Source organism: Plectrocnemia conspersa, unplaced genomic scaffold (genome assembly GCF_051122295.1).
Source record: "Plectrocnemia conspersa isolate PC_06_02 unplaced genomic scaffold, ASM5112229v1 ptg000006l, whole genome shotgun sequence".
Taxonomy (NCBI): Eukaryota; Metazoa; Arthropoda; class Insecta; order Trichoptera; family Polycentropodidae; genus Plectrocnemia; species Plectrocnemia conspersa.
In genome coordinates this window covers 893,781-907,591 of record NW_028277170.1, presented here as the reverse complement: position 1 = coordinate 907,591, position 13,811 = coordinate 893,781, and the positions used below count along the sequence as shown (strand labels likewise).

At 27.1% G+C, this 13,811-nt stretch overlaps 1 protein-coding gene across 9 annotated transcripts in view; it reads right to left on the bottom strand.

Moving 5' to 3' along the window:
* The window catches only part of SLO2 (slowpoke 2), a 199,073-nt gene that overhangs the window by 31,882 nt on the left and 153,380 nt on the right, over window positions 1-13,811 (bottom strand). For all 9 annotated transcript variants that reach the window (XM_088188004.1, XM_088188002.1, XM_088188005.1 and 6 more), the window contains exons 2-7: window positions 9,892-9,971; window positions 6,348-6,447; window positions 6,141-6,279; window positions 2,441-2,500; window positions 2,288-2,362; window positions 721-804 (exon numbers count right to left, since the gene is read on the bottom strand). In XM_088188004.1, the coding sequence (XP_088044130.1) occupies window positions 721-804; window positions 2,288-2,362; window positions 2,441-2,500; window positions 6,141-6,279; window positions 6,348-6,447; window positions 9,892-9,971 (538 nt within the window). The remainder of the gene's footprint in view (window positions 1-720; window positions 805-2,287; window positions 2,363-2,440; window positions 2,501-6,140; window positions 6,280-6,347; window positions 6,448-9,891; window positions 9,972-13,811) is intronic.

Below are 13,811 nucleotides of genomic sequence, written 5' to 3'. Positions count from 1 at the left end.
ATTGAAGTGCCACTGTATATATAATAATAAAAATAAATTATCTTATTATATCATAAATATTTTAAATGTAAATAACAATGGACAAAATATAAATAATTTCATATTCAAAGAACAATAAAAAATATAAATATAATAAATAATTTATGACTAGACTAAAATCATAAAAATGGTAGTTGTGGTTAAGGTAATTTAATTTCCCATACATAATAATTGTAAAGGCTTTGCTAGTAATTTTATGTAAGTATGATAATAAAAATAAATTTAATATTAAATATTTACATATGTTATTGATTGACTTAATATTTTGTTAAGAATATTGTAATTTAATAATTTGCAATATTAAGAAAATTTTTACTATGAAAGCAGCAATTTAACAGATAATTTAGTTCAACTAAAATAAGATAAGGTAGTAAGAAATTTATTGCATTAAATAAACACTGATAAGCCAATTTAAGAAAGCAATTTTCTTTATCTCACAAAGGATAATTATTTGATTATTTATGTTTGAAGCGTTACTAAGGTTATTATTGTTCAATTGTTTCAGTAAAAATATTTTATTTGAATTTATATAAAAATAAGTCAATAGTCATATGTTTTTTATATATAATATATAAAAAACATATGACTATTAATGTGTGATTAACGAATATAATAATAAGATATGTTTTCATCTTTCAATGTTTTTGCTCTATAAAATATACATAATAAAATTATACTTACAAACATGTTTTCTAACGATCGCTTAGCCAGCCAGCAATTGAGGAACACTGGTATGAACAAATTTCTCCATGGAGAGTACAGCAGCTGCAATTTATCACCGATACAAATTTACATGTATGTACACACATATATTCCAAGGTTATTCTTTTATAGTATTTCGTTCTACTTGTAGGTACTATGTGTAAATCTAATTGTATTGGCCGATTAGACAAAAGTGGCCCCCGGGACTCGATGCTTTCTCTTTTTATATTGAAAGTGGAAAATTTTCCAGGGAAAAGTACCTGATGACCTTTAAAAGGTTTTATCCTCTACGATTCGCGATATGTAATTCAGTTTGTGAGGCGTGTTAAGCTGCTGTAAAGCTTTTTAAAATATTTGCGATAAACGCGTACCTCGTTTCCGGCCGAACAGACATTTGAAAAGTTTCAGAAATGAATTTTTCATAACCGAAATAAAATCAAGCAAGTAGTTTTGCCAATATGGTGAAAATCAAATTTTTTAATCTCTGTTTATATACAACAAAAAAAGCAACACATATATATAAAATATAAAATAGTATACAAATAAAACGTTATTCCACTATATTATATTATTAAATAGTTTGGTATAACATCATTAATCAACTTATGTGAATATAATTTTTTTTTATTATTAGTATAATAATACAATTTTCTCAAATATTTTCTGAAGTAATTTCGGTGGCATGAGATAATAATTTTCTTAGTTTGTGCCGCAAAGTTTAAAACTCTATTAAGGCAAGCGAGCTTCTCGACGCTTTCTAAAATTTGTAAAAGGCGTGCTTTTATTTGACTATTGCGATAATGTCCTTCAAAACTTTTTGGGTATACCCTACCGCCCGCGTAGTCACGTTTCCTAGGGAAACGTTTATTGAACACATCGTAAATTTTGTCGTATAAAGCGGTAAGAGTTGTCGAACTCATATACCCGCAACCAATTACATTTCGCCAAGTCAAAATTTACATTTTAAAATATTCATCCGCGCATATTTGGATAATGATTGATCAATCGACGTCAATTTCAACTTAATTACTAGAGTTAGATAATTATTTACATTCGTAAATAATGAATTTAATCTACTGATGCGATGTCTGCACACAGGATTTATCTTCTTGTTGAATAAATCCGACATCAACTTAAAATTCCGTGTACAAACCGATCTAAAATAATACTATTTTTTTAAATGATACTTATTTGTTCTGCTCATTTTTTTTTAATAAAGCAACTGCGATTTGCAGAAAAAGATTGCTTACTCTATTTCCTGTTTTTTTTTTAATTTGTAAAAGTCATAAACTATCCATTTGTCATATTTTTTTAGATATCTAACCTTAGCTACTTATCTTTATATTTAACTCAATTATGTATATTTTTATTGATAGTTAAAGTTACAAATTAGTCAGACATTTTCAAATCATAAGTTCCATACTTGATTAAAAATATATTTATGTAATATATAATCTATTATTTGTAAGCCTGAAAACATTTATACTCAAACGTGCGATGTATAGTTATAGCACGTGTATTTTAATTATCAAAAAGTTCATCATACCGTGAGAGCAAACGGCACCGTGTTGACCAATTCCAATATGAAGTGGAACGACATGACCAGCTGCAGCACGTTTCCCTGCAATTAGAATTCAATTAACATTTGCCCTCTCGTGTCTCTTCTAGTCTTAGAGATATGAATTTAATAATATCTTACCTTGTATCCGAGGTACGCCAAGAGCATGGATTCGGTCAAGGAGATGATAGCCAAGATGACCTAAAATTGAAAATGGGTCAATATCACAATATACGTGGTGAATTATATCGCAATCATGTTTCAATTAAGGCAATATCAGTTAAATCTATAACAATGAAGAGTGACATTCTTGAAATGGGTCGTTATTGCATTTTTAAATAAATCAGTTACGTATAGAGTTTGTACGTAAAGTTTAACTCCAGTCTTATCTATGTAACAATAAAATCATATTGATTTATTTTTTATTATTTTTATAAATTAATATGTGTGATTATTGCAGCTTAAAAAATGTGTCGCGGAAAAATATTTTTTTTAACTAAGAAAAGTTGAGCACATTGGGAGTAACATCAATAGCCAATTAAAAAAAAGTGTTTTTTTTTTGTTTTACTCGGTGGTTCTCAAACTTTTAATCACATAAATTGAATTCAGATTTTTTAAACAAGTGCACTTTGCGAAATAGCAAATATTTTATATAATTAAAAGTTAGTTAAAAATTGTAGTAATAATAGCAACGGTGAACCTTTATTGCTATTTTTTAAATTTTTTTTTTTTAACAAAAAATCCGCAATCATTTATTATTATGGAATACTAAATGATTTTAATTATACTTTGCTGCAGATATCATAAGATTTATGAACTATTTTAACTTAAAACTATGAGGAAAATCAATGCTGATATATGAAATTTTGAATAAATAACTATAAATAATTAATTTTGCTTTCTGGCTCATCGAGTCTTAAATATTATTGATTTGGATATGTACAATTGTTGTTTATTAATTTATTTATACATTTAAGAAAATTGTTAATTTACTTAATTATTTACATATAAACTTACACAACTCGAAATATAATTTCCGTAACAGAAAAATTAATTCATTCTCAGAAGATAATTGTATGTTTTTAAATGAAATATATTTATATATAAATTCCTAATTACAGTTACTTAAAACGAGTCGATAATATTTTTTTTGTTACCGAGAATTGAGTAAAAATGGTACTGAAATTAGAGCCCAACTATTTATTTTCAGTAAATTGAGCTTTTCTCGAATTAAACGAATGTTTCATAATGATGTTCTCGATTTGAAACAACACACGAAATTACATGTTCGTAATTTGAGCGACAAAGCATACAATGAAATATTTTTTTATAAATTAAATACATTTTTATGATTTTTTATAGTTTTTTTATTAATTTTTATTTTTGATATTGAAAATTTTATCTATTGTATAAAAATCACATTCACGAGATTACATCAACACGTAAGTCAATACGGTTATTTTATTGTTTTCACTAATAATTATTTGTATGGTTTTACCTTTTATCAGAATACCCGCATCCCTCGATTTACATGGTTTATACATACGTTTCACGAAAAACCACGTAAATTAAAACCACGTGAAAAAGATACAAAGTTCATATAAAATTATGGGATATAAAAAATACATGATAAAAAATAATGTGGAGCTCTAACAAAATATACAGATGTTTTATTTATTTATATGTCATTGAATTTTTGTCGCTATATTCGAAAGCGACTGTTTTTTTTCATTTTTACAATAATTAGTTCAAAGTCTTAATCAATATCATAAAAAATATTTGAAAATCTTGGTTCATTTGGCAAAAATTTGTAACTAAAATTTGTCTTTTATTTTCAGTTATTTCATTCTAAATTTCTTCATATTGCATATAAATATTTTTTATCTCTTGCTCAATTTTTAAAGTTTTTTTAACATTGGAATCGATTTTCATTACTGTATTTTCTAATATTTTGGCTAATTAAATTATTTTGAAATACTATTTTTTAACTCTTCAAACCATACTCTATTTACAGAAAATATGTTTTTCTTTGTTGTATATTTTTTTGCTTTATTGGAGTCATATCGATGGGTCATATTTTTAGATAATTGAAGCCTTTTCCATGGTTTCAATTATGGTATTTATAGTGTAAGAAATTTTGTGTACTTCGAACTGATCTGGAGCTTACACTATTTCTAACATTAATTATATTTTTTTATTGTTCTAATAGTAGATGTGTTCATCCCATGACACTTTGCTATTAACGATATTTTTCTCCTGTCTGAATTCTGGAGAATTTTATTATTTGTGTTCTTGTCTCCTAAATTAATTTTTTCGTACCTAGTTCGATATTTTAGTAGGACTCATTATATAAGTTTTGATGATGATAAAGAAACTATTGCAATAAAATTTATAATACGAGATATTAATAATTAATAACTCAGTCGCATAAAACCATGTTTGTTTATTTGTTAAAATAAATTAATTTATTTTAATGGCAAGTAGCAGAGATTTCGGAAAATTTTAAGAGTTATAATAATCGAATAAATTTTCCGCGGTGGGCTAATAGTCGAAATGAATAATATTGTATTTATTATATAGAGAAAAACTTTTGTTAATATTCATTTTGTAAAAACCCTGTAAATTGAGAGATGTGTGTATTATTAAAATAAATGTATTGGACATCTTTAACTTCTAATTTTATAACTGTTTAATTTATTTTTTGACTTCCCATCCATTAACTTGTTTTAGTTATATAAAAGGTTTAGTTATATGTAAGTATGTGTGTAAATATTCAACTCCTTTATTTGTATAGCATTAGCTCTGTGTCTCTTGTTCTTTTGACTGACCCTATATTTGTCTAGCTTTGATTATCACGATTGTTTGATGCTCTATTATTATTCTTCTTAGTACTATGTCATCAGTATATAAACAGCTTTGTGTTTTGTTGGTAATGCACAACAAATTATGGCATTCAACTTTGAACACAACGTCTCTTTATTTATCCCTATAAATCCTTGTACCTAATTTAGATTTTGCATTATGCAATGTTATATTTCAGTTAAAGATACTTGCAACAAATGTTTAGATAAATAAATACATTTTTTAATTTACAATTAACAATTTTAATACGTCATGTGAACAAATCTTTGTCATTTCGTATAAACAGAACTTTGAAAACATCTCTCGAAAACGTGTGGTTGAAGTTTTAAAACCTGCGGTCTACTAAATATTAAAAAAAAACGTGAGCGCTCTAATTAGGATACTTTAAAGTTTAACCTTCCTCGTAGGTTGAAATAACAGCCTCCCCAAAATAACCCTATATTATACTTATGCTATCATTGGTGTTTCTCTAAAATTTGCCTCGCGTTAAATTTTCATTTTTTTTAGCACAATGAAGTGTTATATTAAATATATTACAATTAATTTTTTTAAATCATCGGTGTTACTCCACACCGAGCAAGCGTATATTATTATTGATTTAATTAACTGTAAATTTATAATAATTATGCTAAATATTAGTCTTAGAACCGCAACGTTAATTCATTAGCAACACAGATCCGCGATATGTTTAATAAATTTTAGTTTAAAATTTAGATGCCTTTCTTTAGTTCATTATCGGTTCATATTATGTTATCGTTGAATAATTAATGATTTGCGTTTAAGCTGATTTGAAAATATAAGTAAGCAATAATCGACTTATTTTATATTGTTTATGGTCTTTTTTTATGAAAACTTCATATGCTATAAATATATTCGTGTTATTTAAGCAAAAAACATGTTTTTAATCCCTCATTTTTAAAAGCAAACCTAACTATGCTAAGCATGTATTTAAAAAAAAAATTAATGAATTCATTCCTACCTGGAATATCCATAGCACCATAGGCCTGTCCACCCACATAATGGCATCCCAGTTGATGATGGGTTGTTCCCTGAACTCTTCTTCGGTTAGATTGGCCGAAATCTCGTATAAAGTCTTGTTGCCGGGTATGCAGCCGTAGCTGAGAATCGAAAAAAAAACAATATGTAAATCCGTACCCAGAGAGAAAGGGACAAAAATCAATCTTACCATGTCGCAAACGTTGGATCTCCATCCCACATCACGCGCGCGATGTATAGGAAACATGTCAGAAGTTTGAAGAATAGGTTCGCGATCCGAATTCTCAAACCTGAAAGAAAAGAGCGAAATGAATATGGCAAAAGAAATGAAAAAATATTTTCTCTCTCCTCTTCGTTTCAGCAGCTTAAGAGCGTTCGCAGTCTTGTATAAGGGTCAATTATGTTTATTTTATATTGGGTTATATAATATGTGAAACGAGGCGAAGCATATAAAAACTCGTATTAAATATTTTTAGTTGAAATGCCAATTTAATAGAATATTGCTTTGCAGGAATGTTTTTTATAAAAATAATCGCGGTTTTTAAATTTAATTATTTTTATTATTATTACTAAAATGCTTAAAGAATTTGATGTCAATTTTTCTGTAAGTATGATTTAATACGTTATAACCCGCATTATTAAACATTTTGATTAATTCATAAAATCCTCGCAATTCCAAATTACTTTTTTTGCATATTTTGCTTATTGCGCTTTTAACATGAATACGCAACCATTGTATTTTCTTAATCAATGTGTTCTGTTGTCTTTACACCCTTATTATATTTAATTTAGTGTAATTTCAGTTTCATAAAATGCGTATTTTTATCCAACCCTTATGCCGAAAGCTTTCTTTTGTTGTAAAAAAACACTTTTTGTTACAAGTTATACGATCTAAAAATAAAACGTTTCTGTTGCGTAAAAAAAAACAAAACAAATTACTATACAATACTTATTTTTTGTTTTCGTCAAAAATGTACGGCATTATTTTTTGTCAGGCGTTTTTATTTTGCAAGTACGTATCAAAAGCTTTGTATAGTTACCACCCACCTTACTAAATTGAATTTATGCTAATAATAAAAAATAATGTATACATATAAATAAAAAAACAAAAATCGCAACCTAATAAAAAGTTAACCACTTTGCAGCCCTCGAGTCGTTGTTCTGTACATATTTATATATAATAATACATTTTTATGCGTTACTAAAAAATATATAATTTAGCATTGTCGTGCCAAAAAAAAATCGAGTGATAATATCAAAAAAAAAAATAACGCCCAAATTTATTTAAATCGTTGTTGCATATCCTAATTATTAGGCGTTTACTAGCACCCGAAACAATAATAAAGCATTGTGTACATTTATTTATTTATTAAAATAATTCACAATGATGCTAGTGAAAGCCTAATAATTAGGAAGTGCAAATACATGTATCGATAATTACCGTTTCTATATTTAATTATCAGAATACCGCGTAATTTAATAATAAATAGAGTTTGGCGGTTGTCATAATCTACTTTAATTAATTAAATTCATTATGAGATTCATTAAATGAACTATTTTATAAGTATCATTTTTTTACTTCTCTTATAAACGCGTCATAAAATTATGTGTCACTGATTTCGCCAAAATTCCCACCTATTTTAATTAAGCAACGGTTATGATATTAAATATTAAAATTGCGATTCTAGAACCACTTTTAGGTAATAATAAAACTAAGTAGGTATATGATAGAATTATATTAAACTTGACATTTATCTTTTAGAATGGCACAGATGCGCTGATGACATAAGACATTAGCTCCCAGATTTTATACATAAGATTTCCAAATCACCTAAAAGTGGGCATTTTTGCTACTGTGCACAGTCGATTATAACTGGGTATGAAAATTGCATGATAGTTCGTTCATCTGGATTTTTTAATATATATATTATATGTATATATATTGTTTAAAAAAAATATTATGTTATTGAAATGCGCAGTATAATTTGGATTATTACAATATTATATAATTTTAATTCATTTTTAACAGTCAGTCGTGCTTTATTCATTGATTTTTATTTTATTGTATCTGTGTTGATGCATATCTGAACTTCAAATTCTGATAATTTAAAAAAGGATGCGATTTGACAAGTAATTATTTTTAAGGATATGTGCATTTAAATACATACTTTGTTCCATAAAATAATTTTCTTTACAATTAATTTCTTTGGAAAGCTGTTATCTATACTGAGCAACAGTATCACCAAAACATTTATTTTATATATTGCTCATTTGTTATGTTCCTTTTAAAAAAAATTGGAACTCAAAATTTACGATGGTTGATTTTTACGAAATTTTATGTTACGGCCAATAAAAATATTTGTAAAATGGTAGATGTTTCAATATATATTTAAAATTTTCAAGGGTTTAAAAGCTCCGACCTACTTTAAGAAAACATTATTTTGTGTGTATATAGGATTGCAAAAAAATTGTGTATTAGGAAACAATTAAATTTGGTAAAACAATAACAGCAAGCTTGTGTTGCGATCAGCCGGATCGATTTGCACGATGGAGGTTTATAATTGTTAATAGAAGTCGAATAGTTCTATAACATGTAGCGAAATTGATAAAATTAAGGAACTTGGCTGATAATCTTAATCTCATCCTCCTTATTCTCCAGAGATTGCTCCTTCCAACTAACATTTATTTCGATCGATGAAACACTTCCACAAAAGAAATAATTGGAAATGCAGACGATGAGATAAATCTATCAGAATATTTTAAATCTTCTTTTTTCTTATGAAATTATATTTTAAATTATTAAAATAAAATGAAAGAATCACTTTAAAGGTAATTTCTAGCTTAATTAAAATAACGTCATTCATTCCTATATACTAAAAATATTTAACATGATTATTAAACATTATTTTTTTTATATATTTATTTAGATTTCAACTGAATTTAATTTTTGTGTGTCGAAAAAAAGGTTAATTTTGTTGAGTGAAACTTGTTTCACTTTGCATATTTTTTTATACTGTAATATTGCAGTAAATTTCGAATCAAAATAATAAATAATATAATATTACATAACATTATATTAATTTATTGCAATATTTATTTAGATACTCATAACATAAGAGGATAAAAAAGTAACAAGCAAAATTAAATTTCTTTACAAAGTATTTATTAATCAGAAACTCGCGTAGAACCTAACTATTAAATATTATAGAGTACTAAGAAAATCGAAATATTAGCGAGACTAGTGCAGCCTCTGATGTTAATGCATTTCCATAAAACCGAATCGTAAAATGACCCAGTTCCGATATTCATGTTGATCACTTCAAAGAAAAATAATGAAAAGATTTAACGTTCTTTTGAAAACTTTGAAGTGGAAGAAATTTCACAATTAATTATGCAGTATAAAACTGTCAATCTTAACAATTCTATTTAGTAAGTCACGGTCTGAAGCATGCAGTTTTGGAATCATATACAATTACTAGACCGCCAAATATATGTTTAAGCGATACTCTTGATTTTAATTTCAGCACCCACGAATATTATGATTGCAACACGATAAACAATACAATACATAATTTTGTTAAATATAATGTTAAATATTTTTTTATTGATTTTTTTAACTTTTTTAGTACTCATTACTTTTAATTAGTTTAATAAATATTATTTATTAAAACTTTTTAGTATAAAATATAGGTATTAAAGGTTGTGTTTTGTATATTATATTTGAGTGAACTCACTTGAGCGTTGATTCTTGATAAAGTACAGCTGAAGCCTCTCCTTGAAAGTATTCTCGTTCACATAGTACTCGACCCGGACTCTGAAAACAAGAAAATAAATCGCATATTATACTTTACGGTTAAACGATAAAGAGCTTTACGGTATGATATAATTTCTAAGGCGAAAAAGCTTTAAAACAATTTAATTTATTATATAAGGTAGAAAATATGTTACAATATGCCGCAAAGTTAATACCTTTGTTGTATCGTCAGAAAATAGAACACAAATAAAAATTGTCACAATTTTTAATAATGTTTCAATAATATTTGTGTATAACTTAATTTTTATTTTAACTTCGTTCCTGAAGAAATCGGAAATGTCGTCTTTGCGAAGAGCTCAAAGTTTATCGCTTTTTTAAATTCAATACAAAATCAGCGACACTATTTGTAAGTCTATTTCAGATAAAATACATTTACGTTGCTTAATAAAAGTTTTATCACATAGATGTATTTGTGCATAAACTTTTTATAGTTTAACGATATGTATAATGCTTTCAGTATTTTTATGCAAAAATGAAGCAAATAGCAAATTATCAATTTTTTATTTATATTACAAATCTGACTATCATAACTTGTCATTACACTAACAATAATTACACATTAACATTAGGCAAAAATAATGCAGTTGTGGTGCAAATGTAAATTAGATGAGTACCACCCTCATACATTTTTTAACTCCTTGTAGCTATTGCCAAACAGATCTTTATCTTCGGAAAGCTTGTTCAAAAACTGCATTGTACGTGCAGAAAAAGCGTTCTTAAGCGCTGACGTCCTGGCCACAATGACAAGAATAAGGGACGCGATGGCTGAGCATTGACAGATTGTCAATGCAACTAACCCGTTTTGTGGGCCTACTAACAGTGATTGTGGATATATCTGTGAAGAATTATATCAATGAACTTGAACTTAATAGCTTGATGTTATAGTTTGGCCAGGCTTAAGCGTTTCGTAATGCACAATATCATCCTACACTGAAAATAAATTTTTTTTTATAATGAGCCCTGGCTTTTTACCTTTAGAAAAACACTGTCTTAAACGACGATTTTTGTCGTACAATGCCTATTTATTATATCTGGTTATTAAATGATTGAGAAAATATGACTCAGCTTTAAGATACAGAAGCTTTTTCACGCTCAATTTTTGTAGAAGTCATACAACTTATCTACAAGCTTTCCCAAGTTTCTTAAGGTGTTTATAGACTGTTAAATTAAAATGTTTAATTTATTAAGTGCTTAAGAATTCTATACTGTCACCAAAATTCAACTTTAAATATATATAAATAAGCTTACACTGACCTTAACTATATTGCAAGTCTTATAAGCGTATGTATGGTGGGTCGATCGACTCATAACAATAAACGTGTTTTGGAAAAAAAAACTTTTTTTTTAATTTTTAATTTTTTTAAACGGCATCGTAAGTATATTCGAAAGCTCTATTTCGTATAAAAAAATCAAGTCTATATCTTTAAAAGGAACCAAATACAAGCGTTAACTATATGCCAAGTCGCATAAAAGCTCGTTCGGGGGCCCGGTCAATCTACCGTAAGACTCGAGGATTATTAAAAAAAAATAATTAAAAATTGTTTTTAAATAGAAATTAAGCTTTTAAACATTTTTTGAATACAAAATTTTTCAGTACGATATCATTTTACAAAGTTATGACATTTTTAATTTTTACATTGGCCGCCATTTTGTAAAAAAAATTATATATTTTTTTCATACAAAACGTATAAGAGGTGCTTGGTAATTCTATACGATACTAAAAATTTAATTTTTAATCTGTAAAACCAAGCAGTTAAGAGCGTTAACTCTTCTGAAAGTCTCAAAATGGCTAGTATGGGGGTCCGATCGAACTAATATATTGCTTGTTTTGAAGCAAAAAATTTTTTTTTTTATATTTTATTTAAATGTATTTTAAGCTTCTAAACGTTTCATGTATAGCAAATTTTTTGTTAAAATTAAAACCTACTGAGTTATGAGTGATTGAATTTTTATACTTGTCGCCATTTTGCAAAAAATTGACACATTGGATTTTGCTAACAAACATATATAGGATGCTTAAGAATTCTATACTGTCACAAAAATTCAACTTTAAATATGTATAAATAAGCTCACACTGAACTTAACTATATTGCAAGTCTTATGAGCGTATGTATGGTGGGTCCATCGACTCGTGACACTAAATGTGTTTTAGAAAAAAAACTTTTTTTTTTTAATTTTTAATTTTTTTAAATGGCATCCTAAGTATATTCGAAAGCTCTATTTCGTATCATAAATTAAAGTTTAAAAATATATTTAACATATTATTTGGTATTAATTGTTTACTTATCTTTTTTTAATATCAGAGAATGAAGTGCAAATATTTAATAACAAAGATATACAGTTGTCGCCAAAGGCTTTTATAATATCACTCTGCTTATTGAATTTCGTTATCAAAATAAGCAATTTAAGTGCTTTACATTGTGATAATATGTAGTTGAAAGGTCATGAAAATATAGGGAATGAAGCGATTTTGATTCATTTAATTCGTTCAATCGTACAATTTTATTTATAAATATTGCTCCAAGTTTGTTAACCAATATCAGATATTTCATGGTTGATTTTCTATGTAAAGTTTAAATTTACTTACAATATTATACCGCTGTGAAAGTCTCGCCATGTTTAATAAAAAACGATCGATAAATACCGCCATACTGTCACTATATTTTTTCAAGGAAAATTTGGTTTCGGAGCTATTCTGCTTATCGAATTGGTTCTATTAATTATCATATTCTCTTAAAATAAGGTTCATTAATAATTAACGAAAAACTATTTCTATGGTACCTAAATATCCTGATACGGTCGCAGGATGAACTTCCAAGTCTGCTGCGATTGTCGCATTAATATAAAAGCAGATGGAGTTTTCCATAGGGATACAAAATTTCAAGGTTAAATCGCTAGTACTGAATTTACAGCTCGCCAAATTTTTTCGCTCTATTATGTTTCAAAGTGACCTTGTATAAAAAAGAAAAGCACAAAAAACAAGTCTGACTGCAAATAAAAAAGCACAGTATCTCTTGTGAAATAGTTAAAAAATATAGAAATTTACTAAAAATGACTTGTCATTAAAAGTATATTTCCGACATCAATCATCGTCCATTTATTTAAAAGAAAATAAACAGCATATAAGAATTAGTTGGTGGCATCCTTTAGAGATATAAAGGTATCCAGTTCCAAATGCACAGTTACGAATCTTATCTAAATACTTTTGATCTATTCAAATGTAAACTAATATGCATCAAAATTAATTAATGCGATAGTAGATTACTATGAAAATTAATTATTTTAGGTATTTTATATGTATTATACGAAATAAATTATTATAAAGGAGAAAATCGAGAGACGTCGTAGTTATAAGAAGCATCTTTTCATGGTTAAAGAACATTATAAAATGGACAAGGATCGACACGGTTGAGCAGCTGAAGTGGAATGGAAAGCAACTGAAGTGTTTTCTGTTCCACTTTACAAAGAATGGAAAATACTTTAGACGTTATGAAAAGGAATACGACTGAATTGGACACACCACAAGAAGAAAGGAGTTACAACAATTAAGATAATTTGATTACTGTATAAAATAATTAGAAATGCTATTGTGGATGAACAATCAAAATTAGTGTTTATTTTCTAATATATTTTCTAAGAACCCAATTACACCCATACCTCGCTATACGGCCGCTCTTTACACGGCCTTTCGCTATAACGGCCCTCTTCAATTAAGGCACGTTTTCGATATACGGCCTAAAATGTTTCGCTATAACGGCAAAAAAACTTTTTTTCGATGTCGATTTTAAAAAAAATTTAAAAATAGATTTAATTTGCATAATTTTAAAATGAAAGGTGAAG